The following is a 25,536-nucleotide window of genomic DNA, read 5'->3' on the forward strand; positions in this document are numbered from 1 at the left end:
AATAAGGCTCTGAATCGGGGGGAGAATAATCGGATTTGAGGAGGGAAGGCGTTTCAGGCCAGAGGCAGGACAAGGGCAAAGGGTTGACGGTGAGATATGCCACTCTTCCATCCGATCCCCAGTGTTCCCATACAACACTCAGCCAGTGTTAGAGCCAACCATTCTTATCCATGGACTAAAATGAATGAATGAGAGGAAAAAAAAATGAATTTTTAACATAATTTCCATCTCCTTTCCAACCAAATGTCTTACCAAGTTACAAAAAAACGCAAAATGAGCTATTTTGAGTTTCACCTCTTTTCTTTTCCTTTTTTCATGTGCTGGTAGTAGAGCTCTGAAATTGCTTGAAAGGGAGAAGCTATTGGCCTGGATGATCCAAGGATTGAAAAATCTGCCCCTGTTTAGTTTAGAACTGTTCACATTGTTTAGGCTTAATCCTTGGGCCTTTCCCTCTTTAGATGGTTCCACAACAGCCCAGTGGAAATCACATCCTGTTGAAGTGATTTCCGCTCGGCTTTCCGTGTTTGCAGATCTGTCAGGTAAGTAAATCCCTCCCCATCCCTGCCCTCTTTCCTCACCCTCCCCAGTTCTTGGCCCAGCTTTCCTGCCCCTTCTCCACACTCACTGAATTCACCCTCTGACCCTGCTTCTCTCCCCAGTCAATCTGTTGTATATATATTGAGCACTTACTGTATGCAGAGCACTGTACTAAGGCCTCAAGAGAGTACGATAAAAGAAGAAAGGATCCCTGTCTTCAAGTTGGGGAATCTTGCAAGCCATATTCCACCCTTCTCATGGCTTGACTTTTGTCTTTGTTGACTTATTTGTGTCTTTAATAGATTTAGATCAGCCACCCTGAATGCCACTGCTAGCCCCTCCCCATGGTCAAACTGGCCCAGGTCTCTCATCAATCCTCTTTTTTGAAAATTTTATTAACTTTTATTTAAAACATAGTGGTGCTGTCACTACCACCCCCACTCCAGCCTGTCCCAACCCTCCCTAACTCCTGGGAATGGGAGAGTGGGGATGGCACCTACTTGAAAAGAAGGCATGTCCTGAAAACCATGACTCTAACAATCCTGGGATTCAAGCCCAGACCAGCTGGTGGCAGTTTGGATGGCGAGGAAGGAGTGGATTTTGGAAATGGTGTGGCAAAGTCATCAGGGGCGAGAGAGGGGCTTGGTGAGGACACTGGGGGTTTCAGGAGGGAGCTAAGATTCTGAAATAGTTGCTGTCAACAGTGGTCATGGGAGTCGATATGGGAGAAAAAGTAGTGGTACTGAGCAGAAGAGAGGGCAGAGTTCTAGCAAGGGAGGATGAATGTTAAGTGACTAAAGTCAGCCCGTGCCTGAATTTCCACCAACAACACTCCCGGGCAGGAGTGCAGCAGGAGTAGATGAAGCATGCTGTGGAGGTGATCCGGGGCTGGGGGTTGGCGAAGCAAGTTTGAAGGAAGGGAGGAATGAGGGAGTTGAGTTTGCAGATAGGGTGGAGTTAAGGCCATGGATTTGTATTTCAAGAAATGGGAGTCCAATGGGGCAATGTGACAAGTGGAGGGGGGCCAAGAGATTGGAGGTCTTTTGTGGGCGGAAGGGAATGTTTTGCAGGGAGGGGTGAGGCGAGGTATAAGAGAGGAGGAAGGATAAGAGGTCGTTTTACAAGACTGGGATTTCGGAGTCGGCGAAGTTAGAGATTATACAATGACTAGGGATGAAGAGATCTGGCATGTGACCAGGAGGTGAGGTGAGGTGGAACAGGAAGTCAACAGGATTTATCCACATGGATGTTGAAATCTCTGGGGATGAGTGTAGGGGAGGAGAGGGAGAGAAGAAAGGTGAGAAAGGCAATGAAATTGCTCAGGAAATTGGAGGTGGAGTCAGAGGGCAGTAGATGATGTCAACTAGTGATTGTAGGGGCTGATAGAGGTGATGGCGTGGGCTTCAAAGTAAGAGACAGTGGGGGATGGAGGAAGGAAAATGGCATTGGGAAGCAAGGAGCTGGTTGGCTCCTCCTTACCCACATGAATCACTCTAGGGAGAGAGTAGCAGGGAGAGTGTTGTCTGGATGTGAGCCGGGTCTCTGTGACAGCAAGGAGGAAGAGTGGGTTAGGATGAGGAAGGGGTTCCACAGGCCACATTTAGATAGGGTTGTTGGGTGGGGGGTGGTCAGAGAGGGGACACTGCAAAGGGTTGGGAGAGGACGAATGGAAATGAACTCAAGGGGTGCATTGCAGGAGATGGGAGGTTTGCAGTGACAGAAAGGAGAACAGTGATGAAGTGAGTAAAAGGAGGGGTGAGGAAGGACACTGGCAAAGTTTTGGAACCTCAAAAATGCAGCTATCGGTCCCTGGTAGCTGTTTCTAGCCCCTGGTCCAGCAGCTATTCGGCCCCTTCTCCAGCACCTATGGCACTTGAGTCCATTTACCCCCAAGCACTTAGATACCCAACCTACCCCTCCCCACACAGCACTTACATACGTGCATATCTTATACTCGGTTGCTTCCCCTTTCTGGAATTTATTTTAATGTCTGTGTCCCCTGTTAGATTGAAAGATCCTTTACGGTAGGCATCATGTGTACCAGCTCTTTCGTTGTACTCTCCCAAGTGCTTAGTACAGCCATCTGCACAAAATAAGTGCTCGACAAATACCACTGGGTGATTGATTGTTGGATAGAGTGTCCAAAGTGGGGGAAAAGGAAAAGAAAGGGATTAGAAGGGGGAAAGGGGAAGAGGAGGGACTTGTCGAGACCCCAGAACTGACATTTCTTTGTCCCAAGGGAATCCAAAGGGAGGGGACGTTGAGGACCTCAAACCTCAAACCTCATTTTCAAGGACTCAGGGTCTCAGCTCTGTAGAGAAAGAATAAGGCCAAGAACTTTCAAAGGAGAAGAAAAATCCAGTCTTTGGGAGACAGTGTTACCTAAAAGATAGAGCGTGGTTCTTTGAGTCATAAGGTTCTAATCCTGGCTCTGCCACTTTCATTTTTTCAATCATACTTATTGAGCACTGTGCGCAGACCACTGTACTAAGCACTTGGGAAAGTCCAGTACAACATTAAACAGACACATTCCCTGCACACAAAGAGCTTGCAGTTTAGAGAGAGAGACAGACGTTAATATAAATAAATAAATTACATATCTGTACACAAGTGACATGGGGCTGTGACTCAGATGACTTCTCATTCTTGAACATTTATACTTCTTAAACTGGGCAACAGTATTGCTCAGAAGAGCGATGATTATTTTGGAGTGAATGACATTAAAATAAATAAATTAATAATAATAATGTTGGTATTTGTTAAGCGCTTACTATGTACAGAGCACTGTTATAAGTGCTGGGGTAAACACAGGGGAATCAGGTTGTTCCACGTGGGGCTCACAGTCTTAATCCCCATTTTACAGATGAGGGAACTGAGGCACAGAGAAGTTAAGTGACTTGCCCACAGTCACACAGCTGACAAGTGGCAGAGCTGGGATTCGAACTCATGAGCCCTGACTCCAAAGCCCGTGCTCTTTCCACTGCGCCACGCTGCACATATGTGCATAAGTGCTGTGAGTCTGAGAAGGGGATGAACAAAGGGAGCAAGTCAAGGTGATGCAGAGGAAGTGGGAGAAAAGGGGAGCTTAGTCAGGGAAGGCCTCTTGGAGGAGATGTGCCTTCCATAAGGCTTTGAAGTGGGGCATAGTAATCATCTTTCGAGTTTGAGGAAGGAGGACGTTCCAGGCCAGAGGCAGGACATGGGCAAAGTGTCAGCAGCAAGATAGGAAAGATCAAGGCACAGTGAGAAGGTTAGCATTAGAGGAGTGAAGTGTGTGGGCTAGGTTGTAGAAGGAGAGAAGCGAGATGACGTAGGAGGGGTTGAGGTGGTGGAGTGCTTTAAAGCCAGCGGTAAAGAGTTTTTCTTTGATACGGAGGTGGATGGGCATCCACTGGAGATTTTTGAGGAGTGGGGAAATGTGTCCTGAACATTTCTGTAGAAAAATAAACCAGGCAGCAGAGTGAAGTAGGGACTGGACTAGGGAGAGATAGGAGGCTGGGAGGTCAGCAAGGAGGCTGATGCAGTAATCCAGGTGTGATAGGATGAGTGTATTCGTGCAGTAGCCATTTGGATGGAGAGGAAAGGGTGGATTTTAGCGATGTTGTGAAGGTGGGACCGACAGAATTTAGTGATGGATTGAATATGGAGGTTGAATGAGAGAGAGGAGTCAAGGACAACACCAAGGTTATACTTCTTAAACTGGGTAACAGTATTGCTCAGAAGAGCGATTATTATTTTGGAGTGAATGACATTTAAATAAATAAATTACAGATATGTATCTAAGTGCTGTGGGTCTGGGAGGGGGATGAACAAAGGGAGCAAGTCAGGGCGATGCTGAAGAAGTGGGAGACAGGAAGGATGGTGGTGCCATCTACAGTGATGAGAAAGTGAGGGAAAGGACAGGGATTGGGTGGGAAGATAAGCAGCATTGTTTGGGACATGTTAAACTTGAGGTGAAGGGAGGACATCCAAGTAGAGATGCCTTGAGGGCAGGAGGAGATGCGAGACTGCAGAGAGGGAGAGAGATCATGGCTGGAGATGTAGATTTGGGTATCATCCGCATAGAGGTAGTAGTTGAATCTATGGGAGGGAATGAGTTCTCCAAGGGAGTGGGTGTAGATAGAGAATAGAAAGGGACCCAGAACTGAACCTGAGGGACCCCCACAGTTAGGGCTGGGAGGCCGGGGAGGAGTCAGCAAAGGAGACTGAGATGAACGGACAGATGGATAAGAGGAGAACCAGGAGAGGACAGTGACAGTAAAGCCAAAATAGGATAATGTTTCCAGGAGAAGGGGATGGTCGATAGTGTCGAAGGGCAACTGAGAGGTTGAGGAGGATTAGGATGGAGTAGAGGCTGTTGGATTTGGCAAGTAGGACATCATTTGTTACCTTTGAGAGGGTGGTTTCTGTGGAGTGAAGGGGACGGAAGCCTGATTGGAAAGGGTCAAGGAGAGGAATTTTTTGACAGTGGGTGTAGGCAACTAGCTCAAGGAGTTTGGAGAAGAGTGGTAGGAGGAAAATGGAGCAATAACTGGAAGGAACTGTGGGGTTAAGGGAGGGATTTTTAGAATGAGGGGGACATGGGCATGTTTGAAAGCAGTGGGGAAGAAGCCACTGGAGAGCAAAGAGTTGAAGATGGTTGTTAGAGAGGGAAGAAGGGAGGGGGCAAGTGTTTGGATTAGGTGCAAAGGAATGGAGTCAGATGTGCAGGTGGAGGGGGTGGATTTTGAGAGGAGGCAGGAGATCACCTCTAGAGATACTGTTGGGAAAGATGGGAGAGTTGAAGAGGGGAAAGGATGGGGGAGGGACTGAGGAGGGGCATGGGACATTTTAGGGAGCTCACACCTGAGAATGTCAATTTTCTTAGTAAAGCGGGTGGCCAGGTCACTGAGGGCAAGGGATGGGGGAGATGGAAGGACAGGGGGCCTGAGGAGGAGTTAAATGTCTGGAACAGCTGGCGAGGGTGATGGGCATGGCTGCCAATAAGGGTGTAGAAATAATTTTTCCAGGCAGCGGAAAAGGAGTTAAAGCACGGAAGATAAACTTGAAGTGGATGAAGTCGGCCTGATATTTAGATTTCTGCCAGCAGCCCTCTGCGGCTCATGCACAAGAGCAAAGGAAGTGGACTGTGCAGGTAATCCAGGGGTGTGGGTTAGTGGTATGAGATTGATGAAGGGATAGAAGAGCGAGTGAGTTGAGTTCAATAGAGAGGGTGGTTTTGAGAGCATTAATTTTGTCATCAAGGGAAGGTAGTTTGGGTATGGAGGCTAAGTGGGGCCTGATGAGTTGAGAATATTGGATGGGGGGTTAAAATTGGAGGTCCCTTTGGGACAGATTTATGGGGAGGAGGTGTGTGGGAGAGGTGGCAAGTGTGGTCAGATAGAGGGATTTCAGAGTTGGTGAGGGTAGAGATTGTGCAGTGGCCAGTGCTGAGATCGAGTGTGTGTCCAGGTTGGTGAGTGGGTGGGGTAGGGTGGAGCAGGAGGTCAGTGGAATTGAGTAGTGATAAAAGGCAGTCAGCAGAAGGGTCATCAGGAACATCTATATGAATATTGAAGTCCCCAAGCATCAATCTAGGCATGGAGAAAAGGAGAAAGAATGTGAGAAAGGGATCAAAATGGTTAAAGAAGTTGGAGGTGGAACCTGGGGGGCGGTAGGTGACAGTTACTAGAATCTGGAGTGGGTAGTAGAGGTGGATGATATGGGCTTCGAAGGAAGGGAGAGAAAGGGATGGGGGAGGTGGAATGGTGATAAAGTGGCATTGGGGTGCAAGAAGGAAGCCAACACCTCCTCCTTTCCCAATGAGTCTAGGGGAGTGGGAGAAGATGAGACCTCCTCTGGAGAGAGCATCAGGGGAGACCGTGCCATCTGCAGAGAGCCAGGTTTCAGTGATAGAGAGGAGGAGGAGTGACTGAGTCAGGAACCCAAATCTACCTCTCCAGCTCTGATCTCTCTCCAGTTTCACATCTCCTCCTGCCTTCAAGACATCTCTACTTGGATGTCCTTCCATCACCTCAAACTTAACATGTCCAAAACAGAACATATTATCTTCCCACCCAAATCCTGTTCTCCCCCTCACTTTCCCATCACTGTAGACAGCACCACCATCCTTCCTGTCTCACAAGCCCGTAACCTTGACATTATCCTTGACTCCTCTCTCTCATTCAACCCATATATTCAATTCATGACTAAACCTGTTGTTCCCTCCTTCACAACATCACTAAAATCTGCCCTTTCCTCTCCATCCAAACTGCTACTGCATTAATACAATCACCCATCCCATCGTATCTGGATTACTGCATCAGTCTCTTGCTGACCTCCCAAGCTCCTGCCTTTCCCCACTCCAGCCCATACTTCATTCTGCTACCCAGATCATTTTTCTACAAAAAACGCGCAGGACATGTCTTCCCGCTCCTCAAAAAACTCCAGTGGTTGCCCATCCACCTCTGCATTAAACAAAAACTCCTCACCATTGGCTTTAAAGCACTCCACCACCTTGCCCCCTCCTACGTCACTTCAATTCTCTCATTCTACAACCCAGCCCACACACTTCACTCCTCTAGTGCTAACCTTCTCACTGTACCTCAATCTCACCTATTTTGCTGCTGACCCCTAGCCCATGTCCTGCCTCTGGCCTGGAACTCCCTCTGTCCTCAGATCCGACAATTACTCTCCCCTGCTTCAAAGCCTTATTGAAGGTACTTTTCCTCCAAGAGGCCTTCCCAAACTAAGCCCCACCTTTCCTCATCTCCCACTCCCTTCTGGGTCACCCTGACTTGCTCCCTTTGCTCTTCCCCCCTGCCAGCCCCACAACAGTTATGTACATATCTTTAATTTTATTTATTTGTACTGATGTCCATCTTCCCCTCTGTAGACTGTAAGCTCATTGTGGGCAGGGAATGTGTCTGTTCATTGTTGTATTCTCACAAGTGTTTAGTACAGTGCTCTGCACACAGTAAGCATCAATAAATACAATTAAATGAATGAATGAATGAAAGGAACTGGTCAAGGATGAAGGGAAGCCATACTTGGCTGATGCTCTTAGTGGGGGAGGGGACGGAGCAAGGGACGGGGAGAGGTCGGATGGGAGCAAGTTGACGGGGGCCCACGCAGTGGAAGGGGGACGAGCTTCAGTGCTGGAACAGGGTTGCAGGGATGGGGTGGGGAGGAGGAGTGGGGAGGAGTTGGGTGATGGATGGGGCAGGGACATGTGGTGGGAGGAGAGGACAGAGATGGGCTAACAGGATGGAAGGGATATAAGGATCATGGTGGAGTCATTGAGGTAAAAGACCGCAATTACAACTTAATCTGGTGATACCCAGAGGAGATGGTTAAATTGTCCTTGGATCATTGAGAGTGAAAAGGCCAGTGTTTAGGAGAACCCTTAAGAGATGGTCGAATTGTCCTTGGGTCCTTGGGAGTGAAGAGGCCAGTGATCAGGAGTAAACGGCCTGGGTTGGTGTGAATGTAGGAGAAAGCAGGTGGTGGGTTGGTGTGAAGGCACTTGTCTGCTGTGTAACCTTGGGCAAGTCACTTCTCTGTGCCTCCATTACCTCGTCTGTAAAATGGAGACTGTCAGCCCCATGTGGGACAGGATTGTGTCCAATCTGATTGGTTTGTATCTACCCCAGCGCTTAGTACAGTGCCTGACACATAGGAAATGCTTAACAAATACCATAAAAGAAAAGGCTGGGATGGGAGCTTGGTTAAAACCCAAAGGGGATATGGGCTACACTTCCAGAGAATGCTTTCATGCATTTGATGAGTTTGTACACACTTAGTGGTTCCTGCGGGCTACTGAGACTACAAGAATGGCAGCAAGGCAGCACCTTAGGGCCAACATGGCTCTGCCTCCTTAGTTTTCCCTGGTCCCAGATTTGGCTAGAAATAGGAAGGTACAAATAATGATGGTGTTTGTTAAGCTCTTACTATGTGCCGGGCACTGTACTAAGCGCAGGGGTAAATACGAGTTTATCAGGTTGGACACGGTCTCTGCCCCACGTGGGACTCACAGTCTCGATCCCCATTTTACAGAGGAGATAACTGAGGCCCAGAGAAGTGAAGCAACTTGCCCAAGGTCACACAGCAGACAAGTGGCAGAACCAGTAATAGAACCCATGACCTTCTGACTCCCAGGCTGGGGCTCTATCCACTACACCATGCTGCTTCTACTAAGGGGCACCGGGGGCACCAGGGGCATCAAGGGCAGTCCGAATTCAGCTGGTGTTTCCATGGCCCAATACAGTCCACTGGGATCAATGGGCTAGGCCTGGCCCATGCAGGGTTTTATGGCATAAAACATGAAACCCAGGTCACCATCTTCAGATGAAGAGTAATTATTTTTTCTATCAACCTGCACTAACTCTCATCATCATTTAGGTTGTCTCTACCAAAGGAAACCAAAGGGGACAGTTGAGGCAATTACTGTGAGGATAATTAAAGGGGAAATAGTCCTATTGAGGCAAAGTGGTGTTTTGGGGGCTTGAATTACTATTCAAACGGACTGCCTATACTGATCAAATTATCTGGATAATGACTCAGCCTGACACTTGACTTCCAAATGTCTGTTTCAGTTTTCTGTAAGTATGGGAAAAATGATTCAGAAAGAATCATTCAACTAATGCTGTTCACTTTTTTGGTCATCTGTATCTGAATGGCTTTTTACAGGTTTAAATTATGTTTTTCCTTGCACATGTCTTGGTGGGGAGTCACTGACAACTACCCATATATGCTTCATCCATTCCTGTTCCAATTCTCTTTCAGGGAAGCAAGAAAGAAAAAAATCTCCCTCAGTTTAGGCTATCACGGGAATGTGGTTGACCTTTGGTAAGTGCTGTGATGTGGTTGGGTTGGTAGTTTCCTCTTAAGTCTGCACTGAATGTATATTGGTTCAGGATGGTATTGGGTGCTGAAAGAAAGAGCTGAAAGAATATTAAGCTGGATGGGCGGGCATATCGAGAAAGGCTTGACAAGTATACTCTTTGAGGGTAAAAAAGGTGGAGGTAATTCAATAATAATTATTATTTTAATGTCATTTGTTAAGTACTTATGATGTGCTAAGAGCTGGTGTAGATACAAAGTTATCAGATTGGACCAAGTCCCTGTCCCACACGAGACTCACCATCTACCTTAGTCCCAATATTACCGATAAGAAAATTAAGACCCAGAGATGTGAAATAACTTGCCCAAGGTCACACAGCAGGCCAATGACAGAGCCGTGACTAGAGCCTGGTCCTTTGACTCCCAATCAATCAAGCAATGGTATTTAATGGGCACCTACTGGGTGTAGAGTACTGTACTAAGCGCCCAGTCCTGTGCTCTTTCCAATAGGTCATACTGCCTCTTGATTCCCACTGAGGGGCTGCTCTCAGGACTCTATCCTGGCTGGAGTTGCAAGACTGAAAAATATATCCTCCAACTAGGAGGTGCACAGAAAGTCATGGCAAGAGAGTATAGAATAAGGAAATGAAGAATTTGCCAATAATGTCAGAAATCAAAGGCTTTGTTCAGTGCAACAATCCTGAGTTATAGGAGGCTTTGTGTCTTCATGAGACAAAATTTCATGGAATCTGTCTGAACCTTAATGATGTTAATGTTTTTCTGATTGGTTAGCACCAGGTAATATTTGGAGGATTTGATATCGATGCTCGATTCAGCACAGATGGACTGAAAAGCATCAGGTTGAGGTCAGGCAGACAGAGAGTATCTTCCTTGATAATGAATCTGGGTGTGGGTCTTTTGACTCGGGGGAAGTTCACCTGATTAACAGCTGCTGCCCAAGGATTGCCACTGGCTCGGTATCGTTTCCCCTGCCTGGACCCTGGGACTGCCCTAAAGCCACCCAAGGTGGTAAAGGAATGGGAAAATGGGCTGGGATGGAAAAGCTCCAAATGTTACCTGTCGATCCAGAGGACAGGCCAATGGCAGATAGAACTCCAAAATGGTACTCCAGGCTATGCTAATAATAAAAACAATCATAATTGTGGTGTTTGTTAAGTGCTTACTAAGTGCCAAGCACTGTACTAAGCACATCAGGTCCCACAGGGGGCTCACAATCTAAGTAGGAAGGTGAACAGGTAGACCTAGATTATAATCCTGGCTCTGCCACTTGTCTTCTGTATGACCTTGGGCAAATCACTTAACTTCTCTGTGCCTCGGTAACCTCATCCCGTAAAATGGGGATTAAGACTGTGAGCCCCACGTGGAACATGGACTGTGTCCAACCTGATTAGCTTGTATCTACCTCAGCACTTAATACAGTGCCTGGCACAGAGTAAACACTTAAATACCATGAAAACAAGTACGGAATTCCCATTTTGCAGATGAGAGAACAAGGCACAGAGAAGTTAAGTGACTTGCCCAAGGTCACATGGCAGACAAGTGGTGAAGCAATGATTAGAGCCTAGGTCCTCTGACTCCCAGACCTGGGCTCTTTCCTCTAGACCATGCTGCTTCTCTAAAAAATGCTCCAAAAATACTGGTCCTATCTGGGAGGCACAATCCCCAGAGACATTAGGTTGGTTTTTAATGTTGGTCTTGTTCAGATCCAAGCCAAAAAACAATTATTGTGGTCATTTGATAAGCACTTACTATGTACCAAGCACAGTGCTAAGTGCTGGGGAAGCTACAGTACAGTCAGACCAGACCCAACCACTGTACCAAATGGGGCTCAACAGTCTACGGGTCAGAATTTTCTACTGGAAAATTACCTTCAAACCTTTGCTTGATCTGTTCAGACAGCCACTGAGCCAGATTCTCTCCAAACCTGTTTCTCCTTGACTGTAAATTAATCTCCTGTGAAGCTTCATTAACTCTTTCCAACTTCTTACCAGTAATCCTACTGTCCTGGAAAAGGGAATGCAGTTTCCAGAGGGGTGTCACTAAAACCAGGGAGTAGCTAAGGTGCTGATAGTATCTGATTGAACAATAAGCAAATCCTTGAAGTTACACAAGTACTGTGCCAACCTGACAATACTAATAATAATAATAGTATTTGTTAGCACTTACTGTGTGCCAAGCACTGTTCTAAGCACTGGGGTAGATACAAGATAATAAGGTTGGATGCACTCCTTGTCCCAAATGAGGAGGGATTGGCTGTACCCTGTGTCTGTGAAAGTGTGTGTAGAATGAGTTATGTTAGAATGAACTGGCAAGTGTTATGAAAATGTGTATTGTGCATTGTGAAAAGAAATTCCTAACTGAATTTGGGTAGCTCCATAGGTTGAGAGGCATCTTATTGGTCCAGTGTTTTTAATCCTTTTCTCTTCCCTCAGCTTCTTGAAGTCACCCAGGTATTCATTCATTCAATAGTATTTATTGAGCGCTTACTATGTGCAGAGCACTGTACTAAGCGCTTGGGATGAACAAGTCGGCAACAGACAGGTAGTTGCAGGAAATCCGCAAGTAAGCCATGAGGGAAGGAAACCTAACCCACTTTCCTTTACGGCCTTATTGGAAAGTGTGAAACTGCAAAGGAGGGAATTGGGGCAGAATTTGCAATTGCTTTCCTGGCTAGAAATGCCTTTAGGGGTGGTGATGTAATCACTATTTCTGAAATTATGTGGCAAGCCACATGGCCTAGTGGAAAAAGGCCGGGCTTGGGAGTCAGAGGACCTGTGTTCTAATTCCACCTCCACCACTTGTCTGCTGTGTGACCTTGGGCAAGTCACTTGATGTCTCTGTGCCTCAATTGCCTCATTTTAAAATGGGGATTAAGACTGTGAGCCCTATGTGGAACATGGACTGTGCCTAACCCGATTTGTTTGCATTCATCCCAGCGCTTAGTACAGTGCCTGGTACACAGTAAGAACTTAACAAATACCGGAATTATTATTATCATTATTATTATTATTAATCCCCATTTTACAGATGAGGGAACTGAGGCACAGAGAAGTTAAGTGACTTGCCCAAGGTCACACAGCAGACAAGTGGCAGAGCTGGGATTAGAACCCACGTCCTCTGACTCCAGAGCCTGCTGTTGTCTCTTCTTTACCCAGGGAGAGACTCGTCTTTGAACTGGACACAACAGGAGACCTGCTAGTCGACTTGGGATCAGACCAGACCTCCTGTCACAATCCTTTTAATGGAGGATACTATCCTGTGCAGCTCAGTTTTCAGGAAGCAAATGAGCTCATGGCCACAAATCCCGCCAAGTTTCGTGACCTAGTGCAGGAAAGGTAAGGGTAGGTTTTGTCAGAAAAACCTTCGGGAGTTTGGGGATTCACCATTTGCCTAGTTTCTCACAAGGCCATTTCCCTTTTTGGCATATTGAAGTCCAAATTGGACTTCTGAATCCTTGCCACAGTCAATGTTGTTCAGTAATTCCATGAACTCATGCAGGAACAATTTGGAAGAGGTTTTTTTTTCCCCCTGTCCTTGCAATTGCTGAAAATTAAGGTGAAATAATGCTTATCAGCCAAAAGGGACCACTGAGAAAGTTGCTAAAGTGTTAAACCCCCATTTTACCTATTGGAATCAATATGTGCTAATCCACTGTCTCAGTAAGTGATGTGTTTGTGAAAGCTTGAAATTTCAAGTTTGGGAAATATGAGCTAGGTAGGTGAAGGTCTCTATTCTCCTCCAGAGGCCTCTGGCGTATGGCTTTCTGGTACTCACTTTTGGGTCGTCTCTCCTGGTAGCCCAATTTACCCACAGACCCTTGCTTGATGATCATCCTCACCTTAGACACAACATGCTGTTTGTGCTTTCAGTTTGAGAAGGCAAGTGGCTGCTATTAACAGACTCTCAGAGAAGAACTTCTTTTTCTGGGATTACGGCAATGCTTTCCTCCTGGAAGCTCAGAGAGCTGGTGAGTAGCCCTGCAAATGCAAACATGTGGCCTCCTCCACTCCGTAACAGTGATAGAGATAGAGTCCAGATTGGGGAGTCTCAAGGGTGCCCAATCAATAAAATAATCAGTTAATCAAAATAACCAATGTTTGCAATTGACTAAATTTTTGTTCCCCTAAATCCTTTTCTCTTAAAACAATTCACCATTATTATCGTAATTTTTAAAAAGTGCACCTTCAAAAATTTGGTGGTCACTTCAACAGTGGCAATGATAGCCACTAGTCTAGAAGATATAACCAAAGCAGTTGTTCACATTAAGCTCAGAAGACGCAGTGACATTTTGATTTGAGATTAGTAAGGCTTGGCCTTGCACAAAAAGTTTTTTGTCCTAGCTGATTTTCTTTCCTTGTTTCTTTGGTTTTTTTAATTTGCTACTGGAAAAAAATATTTTTTTTGAGTTTCTCTTTGATAATGACAGCCACAAAGTACTTTCAGTGACAGTTTTACATAGAAGAAATGTTAGCAGATTTGAAGACAAGTACACGGGCCTCTGAGCTTGAATAGGAAAGCTCATGACTCTCTAACACCTGCTTGCCATTATGCATTGACTTGAGTTCAATTTTGAGAACTTCACCCTCACTTTAGACTGTAAAGCTGCTTGTGGGCAGGGAGCATGTCTACCAACTCTGCTGTACTCTCACAAGCTCTTAGTTCAGTGTTCTGCACACAGTAAGCGCTCAATAAATATCATTGATTGATTCAATTACTCTGATTCTGATCCAGGTTTATGATTCAAACCCTGTAAAAAGCCCACCATGACCTTTAATTGGGCATGTTTTGCTGACAGCGTATCTGTAGCCAGAGTACTGCTTGAATTAAGACTTTGTTGTTTCTTTTCCCAGCAGGGTTTAATGTCAGGCACACCCTGAAAAGAAAGTGGATGGACTTTTTTATTATTAGCAGTAGTAGTACTAATAATAATAATATTATCTATTAAGTGCTTACTATGTGCCAAGTGCTGTGTTAAGCACTAGGGTTTCATACACAATTTAAGCACATCAGACACAATTCCTGTTCCACGCAGGACTCAGAGTCTGAGAAAGGAGAACAGGTATTTAATCCTCATTTTACAGATGAGGAAACTGAGACACAGAGAAATTAAGCGATTTGCCCAAAGCCACCCAGCAGGCAAGTGGCAGAGCCAGGATTAGAACCTGGGTCTCCTGATTCCCAGTCCCTGGCTTTCCTCATTGACTTTCTTTAGCTGTATTCAACACACAATGAACATTAATGACTTGGTGTTCCAAGCCTCTGGCTCTTTCCTTGGTCTTCCAATATTTTGGTGCTTGTATTCCTTTTGCAGGTGCTGATATAGAGAAAAAAGGAGCCAAGAAAACAGAATTCCGATATCCTTCATACGTTCAGCATATTATGGGGTATGTGAGATGGGGAGTCACAGAGCCTCTCAGGGAGGAAGCTACTGTGGGGAATACATAAACTATCCTGCTGTACAAGTTCTGAAAGGATGGAGCAATTCTGCCAGAACATATTGGGCAACGATTGGGACTCTTCCGGCCTGAACCTCTCTAATCTTAGAGAAGCAGCATGGCTTAGTGGAAAGAGCCCAGGCTTGGGAGTCAGAGGTCATGGGTTCTAATCCCAGCTCTGCCACTTGTCTGCTGTGTGACCTTGGGCAAGTCACTTAAATTCTCTGCGCCTCAGTTACCTCATCTGTAAAAATGGTGATTAAAAAATGTGAGCCCCGTGTGGGACAATCTGATTACCCTGAATCTCCCCCAGAGCTTAGAACAGTGCTCTGCACATAGTAAGCACTTAACAAATACCATAATTATTATTGTTAATCAGCTCCTTAGGAAGGGAAGAGTCAAGGGGAAATTCCCTTAAATCCAACTGAGGCTCCAAGAAGCTGGAGGATTCCAGGAGTATGTCCAGTTTGTGGGGAAGCTGTGGGAAGAATTCTGGTCACTCTCAAGCACCTTGGAATCAGGGTGGGTGCAGTAGGAACACTCTCCCTCACCTCCCTGGTAGGGTCCCCAGGATATAGGAGTCAAGGAAGGATGCCTACTGCAGCTGCCGGGTCTAATATAGTGTTAGCTGGGATTGCCCTCTGCCTTTAAAGGTTGATGTTTTCACAGCCATGCAACCCTAGTGCCTGCTCAGAGCCAGCCCAAGACTTCTAATGTCAGCACTCTGATTGACATACACTCTGGGCTTATTCTGCTCCTGTTCTATCACCCATCTCACTGCCACTCTCAAATTCCTATAACCCCTTCCTTGCACCAAGCTACTTAAAGGTGTCAGGATCTTCCCTGAACTCCTAGGGTTTGGAACACTACTGACTATGGGCCTAGGATCTCCAAAGCATCCTGGAGGTTCCAGTTGAACAATATTTTCTTGTCATCTATTCCCTTGGGGTGCTTAATGAAATTGCTGATATTCATGGAAAATGCTTAAAGCAAATGTCAACTGTCATGGGACATATTTGAAAAATGTGGCCTGCAGTTTGTACATTTATAACTACCATCATTCAATTACTTTTAAGTGTTAATAATGTGCAGTCAGGGTTCAAGATGCTCTGCCTTTTAGAGGATTACATTCTAAAGAGTGAGTTAGCATGTCAGAAAAATTAAAAACTGGCCAGATCTCAATTCAAGGCAATCCCTGATACCCTTCTAATTTGGAAGTAGTCACTTCCACGTACTTGTCACTGATAATGTTATGGGCATGAGGTTTTTTGTTGGGTTTTTTTGGGGGGGGGCGGTATTGTAACATCTCCAAGCAACTGCCATGTTAGAGAACTTCCTAACCAATCTGGCACCACAGCAAGGCTACATGAAGATGCATTTTCTCTCCAATCAATTTTCCAGTGGCGACCTTCCTGGAGAGAGGAGGTGGAAGGCAGGGAGAGGGGAGAGAATTGTAAGAGGTGAAGGAAGTGTCATTGGAGTCAGAAACAGAATCCTAAACCTGAAAACAGAATGAATGTCAACTTCTGGTCACAGAGCCTGCCTATCAACCTGTGGGCAATCAACAGATAGTACAGAATGAAAATCTGAAACAATCTTCAGAATGAGATATGACTTTTAGAGACACAGTTGAGGAAACAGGATAATCAGAGCCAGCCCCAGGACCAATTTTTTTCTTGTTCACTCTAGCTGGCCTTGTAGGCCTTTGCACGTTATTCCCAAACAATCTCTGTGGACTTATTTGGGACTTGGGGGGACTGCCCTGGGGACAAATATTTTAAAAATTTTGAAATGACAATCCAAAGCAGTTTTTGCTTAGATTAATTTGTTCAAAATGCTTTGCATTCTTCTTCTTTAGTTAATGAAAGAAAAGCATTCCCAGCTGCCAGGACAAGTGGAGCAGGAATGTGAAGTATCTTTTAATGAAACATATTCTATTTCCCAGAGAGATATTTTCCCTGGGATTTGGGCCATTCCGCTGGGTATGTACCTCTGGTGACCCACAAGACCTGGAGACTACAGATTTGATTGCCACTACGGTGCTGGAAGAAGCTATAAAACAAGGAGGTATGAGACCACGTCCTGCTCCAGGAGCACACTGATTTTTTCCTCTAGACAGTAAGTTCCTTGTGGGTAGGGAGCGTGTCTACCAACTCTGTTGGATTGTACTCTCCCAAGTGCTTAGTATAGTGCTCTGCACACAGTAAGCACTCAATAAATACCATGGATTGACCGATTCTCCCTTAGCATTAGTCTGAAGAGGGCTTGGGATGGTGCCTGTTTGGAAGCAGAAGAATGGACAAGATGACTTTAGAATGCTAGCTTTTTCTGACTCCATGGCCATTTCTGCCTGTGGCAAATTGAACAACTCTCTCGGAATCTACTTTCTTAACGGTGCCTAAGATATCTGACTTACGAGCGTACGAACATAAGCCATGTCATTATTGAGTCAGACCAATGGTCCATCCAGTTCAATAATTTGTCTCCATCAGCCAACAGTATGCCAGGAGGAACTGTGGGATGGTTGTCCTCTTTAACATCCATTCTAATTTTTTGGGATTTGCTATCTGACATTAACCTTTTCCTTTTTCAATCAATCAATGGCATTTATTGAGTGCTTACCATGTACAAGCACTGTACTAGGTGCTCGGGAGAGAACAATACAGGAAAATTGATCTGCACGTTCCCTGCCCACAAGGAGTTTACAGTCTAGAGTCTTTACACTCCTAGCTTTCCCTCTAGTAATTCATTATGGACTGCTCATCCGTGGATTTATCCAAACCCCGTCTTGAACTTACTATATTTTATGCCTGTATAACTCCCTACGGTAATGAATTCCAAATGTTCACCACCTGCTATGTGAAGAGGTGTTTCCTTTGCTCTAAATTAACCATCTTCAAATTTCACTAGATGTCCTCTTGTCCTGTTGTTATACCCCTTCATCATTTTTTCAGCTTCACTCAAGTCTCCTTGCAGCTGCCTTACTCCAGACTGGGAGCTTAGCCCTTTTGGCCTGTCCTTGTAAGGAAGTTTCTCCATCTTTCTGATCATCTTGATTGTTCTCTATATCTTTCAGAGCTTTATTATGTCAATCAGTCAGTCAATCAGTGGTATTTATTGAGCCCTTATTGTGTGCAAGGCACTGTACTAAATGCTTGGGAGAGTACAACAGAGTTGGTAAACATGTTCCCTGTCCACAAGGAACTTACAGCATAGAGGGTGAGACAGACATTTAAATCAATTACGGATATGTACATAAGTGCCGAGGGCCTAAGGGTAGGGTGAGTAAAGGACACAGATCCAAGTTCAAGGACAATGCAGAAGGGAAAGCAAGTAGAGGAAATGAGGGCTCAGGGGAGGAAAGGCCTCTTGAAGGAGATGTGATTTCAATAAGCCTTTGAAGTGGGGCTAATAGTAGTATGTCGGGAAGCAGCATGGCCTAGTGGAAAGAGCACAGGCCTGGGAGGTAGAGAGCCTGGGTTCTAATCCTGGCTCCACCACGTGTCTGCCGTGTGAACTTGGGAAAGTCACTTCACTTCTCTGGGCCTCAGTTTCCTCATTTGTAAAATGGGAATTCAATACATGTTCTCCCTCCTACTCAGATTGTAAGCCCCATGTGGGACAGGGACTGTGCCCAATCTGATTATTTTATATCTATCCCAGCACTTAGTTCAGTGTTTGGTACAGAGTAAGCATTTAGGAAATACCCTAATTATTATTATTATTATTAATAAAGGAGTGGGAGTTCCAGGCCAGAGAGGTGAGGAGGCTGTGGTTGAATAAGGGGATTTCAGAGTTGGTGAGGGTAGAGATTGACTAGTGAATAGAGATGATGTGTCCTAGTTAGTGAGTGGCTGGGGTGGGGTGGAGCAGGAGGTCAGTGGAGTTGAGGAGTGAGAGGAAACGGGCAGTGAAGGGTCATTGGGAACACCTACATGGATATTGAAGTTCCTAAAGATCAATGTAGGGATGGAGAAAGAAAGAAGGAATGTGGGAAAGGGATCAAAATAGTTCAGAAAGTTGGAGGTGGGGCCTTGGGTGCAGTAGATGACTGTGATCAATAACTGGAGCGGGTAGTAGAGGCAGATGAAAAGGGCTTCAAAGGAAGGGAGAGAGAGGGATGGGGGAGGTGGAATGGTGTGAAAATGAGAAGGAAGCTGATTCCCCCTTTCCCAGGGAGTCTTGGGGAGTGGGAGAAGATAAGTCTCTGCTCTTGCGAGAGTAGCAAAGGACACAGTGTCATATTATGGGGAGAGTCATGTTTCAATAATGACGAGGAGGAACTGGTCAGGAACAGGTCAAGGATGAAAGGCAGCTTTCCCATGATGGAGTGGAGTTTCCACAGGCTGCATTTAGCTGAGGTTGGGGTCGTAGGGTGGGGTGGGGGGACAGCCTGAGGAGTAGGAAGGGGTTGGATGGGAATGACCAGATGGGGACCGGCATGGGGGAAGGAGAATGAGGGGCAGGGCCGGGAAAGAAGGGCAGGGACAGGGAGGGATGAGGGTACATCTTGGGGAGGGAGGAAGGACAGGGATGGTGGGGGGGATGTACTTTCTAAAATGTAGCAACCAGAACTAGTTGGGTATTCCAGGTGTGGGGGCGTACCATGGTTTTACAGCAGCAAAACTTTGTCTGTTGTTTTGTTTTCCATCCCATTTATCCATGGGTTTCTCCTTTTGAGGTAGTTACTGTAAGTCATTGGGGTTTATTCTAAGCTTCCACCTAAATTGCAACTCCCTAAATCAGACCACTTGAGGATGAGCAATGTAACCATGCACTACGAAATGAGGCAGTTTTCTTAAAAAAAGGAAAAAAAAATCACACCTTTTCAGCTGAAGTCATGGTGAATAGGGGACTGGATGGTTCCAGAGTCAGCTATACTTAGATATTCCTGAAACGAAGGCAGAACTCTATTCTATACTCCTGCCTCCAGCAAGCCCGCTTCACCATTCCTTCCTATTCCAGCACCCGGCTCTCAATGAGGTAGACAGAAACACCATCAACTAAATCTAGCTGACACTAGCCACACCCCATCCAGCAATTTACACTCAGATTCTTCACACATTTTGAAACTTCTTTTACTCAACTCTCACCCCCTTAAACACTTAGCCTAGAACGATGGTCACACCCTCCACATTTTAGGCATGGTTTTTCCCAGAAGACTTAGATGTTACCACAGCCTATTGGTTGAAATCTGGAGATGCTGGCACAAACTGTGAGTAGTTGTCATGCCATAACCCTTTTAGGAACAAGGGTAACTTGTTTTGAATACCTCAAAATCTTGGAGGAAGTGTCACTGGAGTCAGAAACCAAAACCTAAATCTGAAAACACATTAAGTAAGTGTTCGATAAATGTAACTGATTGAACGATTATACTGAAGATGGTAATACAGTCATAGGAGAAAGTCAAAACAGGGAAGCAGTATGCCAAGTGGAAAGAGCACAGGTCTGGGAGTCAGAAGACCTGGGTTCTAATCCCAGTTCTGCCTCCTGTCTGCTGTGTGACAACGGGCAAGTCACTTCACTTCTCTGTGCCTCATTTACCTCATCTGCAAAAATGGGGATTAAATCCTCCTCCCTCCCACTTAGACTGTGAAGCCCATGGTGGACAGGGATGGTGTCCAACCTGATTATTTTATGTCTACCTCAGTGCTTAGTACAGTGCTTGGCACATAGTAAGCACTTAACAACAAATATCATAATAATAATTACTATTATCAAAATAATAATACCCCACCCCAATCCTAAACTTCTGACTTCTGGCTCAAGCCTGGTAGTGAGACTAGAGAGAATGTGGTAAGTTTCCTCAAAAATCTTGGTCCCAAAGACTAGACTGACAGGGACCTCTGAGGCACTCATAAATACCATGATTGAGTGAGTGTGCTGTTTGGAGGTTTGGAGACAGAAATCGGGCTGTTCTTAAAAAATACTATCCCTCCATTTGTCTTTTTTAGGCTAGGTGTTTGCTCTCCTGAGAAAATACTGTTGGCACTTATTGGACACTCAAGTGTATTTTTCGCCACCCACGTTACCAAAAGTATTTTATTTTACTGCATTCCTACAGAAAAAAAGCAAAAGGACAATAATGATTCTTCCAGCGACAATTAGATTAGCTATAAAAAAGAGCTTTTTTAGACCATGAGCTCCTTGTGGGTAGGGAATGTGTCTACCGACTCTCCCAAGCGCTTAGTACATTCATTCATTCATTCATTCATTCAATAGTATTAACTGAGCACTTACTGTGTGCAGAGCACTGTACTAAGCACCTGGGAGAATGCAATATAACAATAAACAGACACATCCCCTGCCCACAACAAGCTTAGAGTTTAGGAGTGCTCTGCACACAGTAAGTGCTCAATAAATTCAGTTGAGTGAACCTTTTGATCATGAAGGCTGTGCAATATTGAAACAAATTAGCCAAGGAGAATCCAGCTAACCTTTCTGGAGATGCTTAAAATAAGATCTTTTTCCTCCTTCTCCTTCTTCCTCCTTCTCCTTCTTCCTCCTTCTCTTTCCTCCTCTTCCTTCTTCCCTCTTCTTCCCCCTTCATCCTCCTTCCCCCTTCCTCTTCTTCTCTGAGTAGCTTGGACCGGCAACTCCATGGCAGTGCGGAAGCCGGTCTGCTCCTCCACTGGCGTGTGTGCCAAGGAGTGGACTTGGCCCTAACATAGAGCTAGCCCCCTACTCCAGGCAGCAGGGCAGGACTGGGCTGCAGTATGTCAAATAGCCAGTCCTTTGATCCCCCACCTCTGTTCCAACATGAGGTGATTTTTATTTTCACCACTGCCTAGGATCAGATGTCTTTAAAAAGCACCCCTTCTTCCCAACCCCTGCTCCCCCTACTTTAATTTCTCACCTGTTTTCATGAACCTTGGTAATCAGAAGTCACTTTTGTATCACAGAATGGAATAAGCTTCACTCCCTTAGCCATTGCACAGGCCCAACTTCCCAAATGCTTCTTGAATAGTCAAAATCTTCTATTAAACCCAAGATTTTGGAGGCCACATCATTAACCATCTGTCCTTTCTCTAACCCTCCTCCTGCTTGACCACAATTTTTCTATTTATCTGCACTCCCAGATATCCACTGTCTCACCAACTGAGGCACTATGTAGTTTCCTTTGTTCAGTCTTATTTTATACCTTTCTTTCCTCCTCATTTTTTGCATGTGTCCTGGAATTACGGACAAGTGTTCATTCCTTCATTTTGATCAACTGTTTATTGCGCACCCATTTTGCACAGAGAACTACCCCAGACAAATGGAAAGCTATGAAATAATACATAAGACATGGCCCCTGCTTTCAAGGAACTTAGAGTCTTAGGGTTCAGAAAAATAAAATAGAAAATTTCACACCAACCAGAATTCTGGAGGAAAAGGGGGCTTTCAAAACTCAGAATTCATGCATGCATCATGGAAGACCCAAACGTGTTATTTGTCCAGCACCTGGGGGCTGCTGGGAATTGTAGTTTACATATCAGACCCACTACTAGAAATGTGCCAAGCATGCCCAGCACACGGAGGTCCCAGTGGTGAGCCAAGGAGGTCTGACCCCAGAAAGACATAAGCCATCCCTCCCCAGACCTGAGTTAGACCTAAGCTTGGGTAGCCCATCTGCTGCCCTGATCATGGGTTGAATTGGCCCGTGCAGAGCTCTCAAAACAAGGGCAGGGAGGTAGGGGCGGGAATCACAATGCTGGGAGGATAAGAGGAGGGAAGAGACATAGGGGCTGGTGGTGAAGCTAGATGATGGCAGCAGGGGCAACTCAGTTCGTTGGACATATAGTTCAGTAAGCCAGGCCAACAGGCAAAGGCCCAAATGAACCCTGGCCTAGTACAACTCTGGGAACCCTGCATCACTTGCCTAATGGCCAAGGGAATCGGTGGAGCAAGTTGCACAGGGAGCACAAGATAACTGGGGTTGAAAGTGCTGTGGGTGATTCTAGGTGAAAGGGAAGTTATGGCTTGGCACAAAATCTGTTCGCTTGCCCACGGGTTCCCTCGGTCACTTCGAGAAGAGAGGACTGAGAGGAGGGCACATATCAGAATGCAATCTGTTGAGCAACATCAAAAGAAAATTGATATTTAGAAAGTCAGCCTAGTCAGTCTGAGGGCAGCTGTGAATGAATCTGCTGTTGTGCTTGGCAGAGCAACGGCCAGAGGAATTCAGCATGATGAAAGCTGTCCAAGGATGGTGTCTATAAGTTTGATGGTTGGTAAATTCCAGATTCCAGATTCCGATGACTCCACTTGTCTCTCTGCTCAGCAGCTTTAGTTGGGTCCTGAGGATGTGAAGGACTGAGGGACTCTGGATTTGCACCCGGTCCACTGCTGACTCCTGTTTAGAGCCTGGTTTCCGGGTTACAGAGGCGAGAGCAGAACATTCGCTAGCTCCCTCCTCCTGCTGCTTGCTGCAGGAGCAGAAGTCATTGCCTGCGTATTGCGTTCTCCTCCAGGGTTTGTGAAGCGACAGTTGTGAAACAGGTTTTCTGGCTATAATTTTCTTTCCAGATCCCTTTTCTGGCATATCCAGGATTACCTTCCACCCCTAGTTCCAAACTACCATAGATTTATAAATCTTTAGTAGGTTTGAAATCCGATATCCCATTGTCACCCAACTCCATCTGTCCATTCCTCAATGAGTATGCTGGCCTTCTTGATTCAATTTTCTATTTATTTATTTTTTTTGTTGATCCATGCATCCTTGAAGAGTGAAATGCCTAAGTATCAGAATTTGCTGACAGGAATATAATTCTGAGTTTGTTTTTTGGGGTTTTTTTTAATGATATTTGAGACTGTGAGCCCCACATGGAACAGGGACTGGTTCCTACCCGATTTACTTGTATCCACCCCAGCGCTTAGTACAGTTGCCTGGCACACAGTAAGCGCTTAACAAATACCACAATTATTATTATTATTGTTATCATTTTGTGCCAGCCACTGAACTAAGTGCTGGGGTAGATACAATTCAATCAGGTTGGACAGAGTTCATGTCCCACATGGGACTCACTGTCTTAATCCTCATTTAAGAAATGAGGTATCTGAGGCACAGAGAAGTTGAGTGACTTGCTTCAGGTCATACAGCAGACAGGTGGCAGAGCTGGGATTAGACCTCAGGTCCTCAAACTCTTTGGTTGGGTGAAAGGTTTTCCTGGGGCTGACTGAAACACGCCTTGGCCTCTTTTTTTTTAATGACATTTGTTAAATGCTCAGTATGTGCCAAGCACTGGACTCCATCACCTTGCCCCCTCCTACCTCACCTCCCTTCTCTCCTCCTGCAGCCCAGCCCGCACACTCCGCTCCTCTGCCGCTAACCTCCCTATTGTGCCTCGTTCCTGCCTGTCCTGCTGTCGACCCCTGGCCCTCGTCCTACCTCTGACCTGGAATGCCCCCCTCACATCCACCAAACTAACTCTCTTCTCCTCTTCAAAGCCCTACTGAGAGCTCACATCCTCCAGGAGGCCTTCCCAGACTGAGCCCTCCCCTTCCCTCTGCTCCTCCTCCCCTCTCCATCGCCCCTACTCCCTCCCTCTGCTCTACCCACTTCCCCTCCCCACAGCACTTGTATATATTTGTACATATTTATTGCTCTATTTAATGATGTGCATTTATCTATGGTTCTATTTATTTTGATGGTAGTGATGCCTGCCTACTTGTTTTGTTTTGTTGTCTGTCTCCCCTTTCTTGACTGTGAGCCTGTTGTTGGGTAGGGATTGTCTCTATCTGTTGCCTAATTGTACTTCCCAAGTGCTTAGTACAGTGCTCTGCACAAAGTAAGTGCTCAATAAATACAATTGAATGAATGAATGAATGACTAAATACTGGGCTAGATACAAGATATTCAAGTTGGATGCACTCCCTGTCCCACTTGGGGCCTCACAGTCTAAATATGAAGGAACAGGCTCTACTATCCATTTTACAGATGAGGAGACTGAGGCCCAGAAAAGTTAAGTGACTTGCCCAAAGTCACACAGCAGGGAAGTGATGGAGCCAGCATTAGAACCCAGGTGCTCTGACTCCCAGGCCCTTGCTCTTTCCAGTAATGCTTCTTTCAGCCCTCTTGTCCATCCGTACTTCCTCCTCAAATCTGACAATTACTCTCCCCCACTTCAAAACCTTACTGAAGGCACATCTTCTCCAAGAGGCCTACCCAGACTAAGTCCCACTTTTCCTCATCTCCCACTCCCTTCTGCATCCCCCTGACTTGCTCCCTTTGCTCTTCCCCCCTTCCAGCCCCACAGCACTTGTGTACACATCTATAATTTTATTTATTTGTATTGATGTCTGTCTCCCCCTCTCTACTGTAAGCTCGTTGTGGGCAGGGAATGTCAGTTTATTGTTATATTTTACTTTCCCAAGCTCTTAGTACAGTGCTCTGCACACATTAAGTGCTCAATAAATATGATTGAATGAATGAATGAATGAATGAATACCTCTGTGCTGACTTTGCAAAGCATCTTATAGTCCTCTCTGTGTATGTGCCTCCAGAACAAAATCATTAACATAAAGCAGCTTCTAGGTGACTGTGTCAAAAATTTTTGATGCTGCTTGTAGCCTGTTAGAAACTTCCAGATCCAAGAAATCAAACAACAGTCTTTATTGAGGGCTTACTCTATGTTGAGCACTGTACTAAATGGTTGGGAGAGTACAGTAGAGTTAGTAGACATGATCCCTGCCTTCAAGAAGCTTATGATATAGTGGGGAGGACAGACACTAAAATAAATTA

General features: G+C 45.5%; 1 protein-coding gene across 2 annotated transcripts in view; it reads left to right on the plus strand.

Moving 5' to 3' along the window:
• Nucleotides 1-25,536, plus strand: part of UROC1 (urocanate hydratase 1) — a 73,458-nt gene that overhangs the window by 27,791 nt on the left and 20,131 nt on the right. For both annotated transcript variants that reach the window (XM_029051330.2, XM_029051331.2), the window contains exons 10-14: nucleotides 9,301-9,363; nucleotides 12,534-12,713; nucleotides 13,248-13,345; nucleotides 14,690-14,762; nucleotides 16,759-16,880. In XM_029051330.2, the coding sequence (XP_028907163.1) occupies nucleotides 9,301-9,363; nucleotides 12,534-12,713; nucleotides 13,248-13,345; nucleotides 14,690-14,762; nucleotides 16,759-16,880 (536 nt within the window). The remainder of the gene's footprint in view (nucleotides 1-9,300; nucleotides 9,364-12,533; nucleotides 12,714-13,247; nucleotides 13,346-14,689; nucleotides 14,763-16,758; nucleotides 16,881-25,536) is intronic.

This window comes from Ornithorhynchus anatinus, chromosome X1 (genome assembly GCF_004115215.2).
Source record: "Ornithorhynchus anatinus isolate Pmale09 chromosome X1, mOrnAna1.pri.v4, whole genome shotgun sequence".
NCBI lineage: Eukaryota > Metazoa > Chordata > Mammalia > Monotremata > Ornithorhynchidae > Ornithorhynchus > Ornithorhynchus anatinus.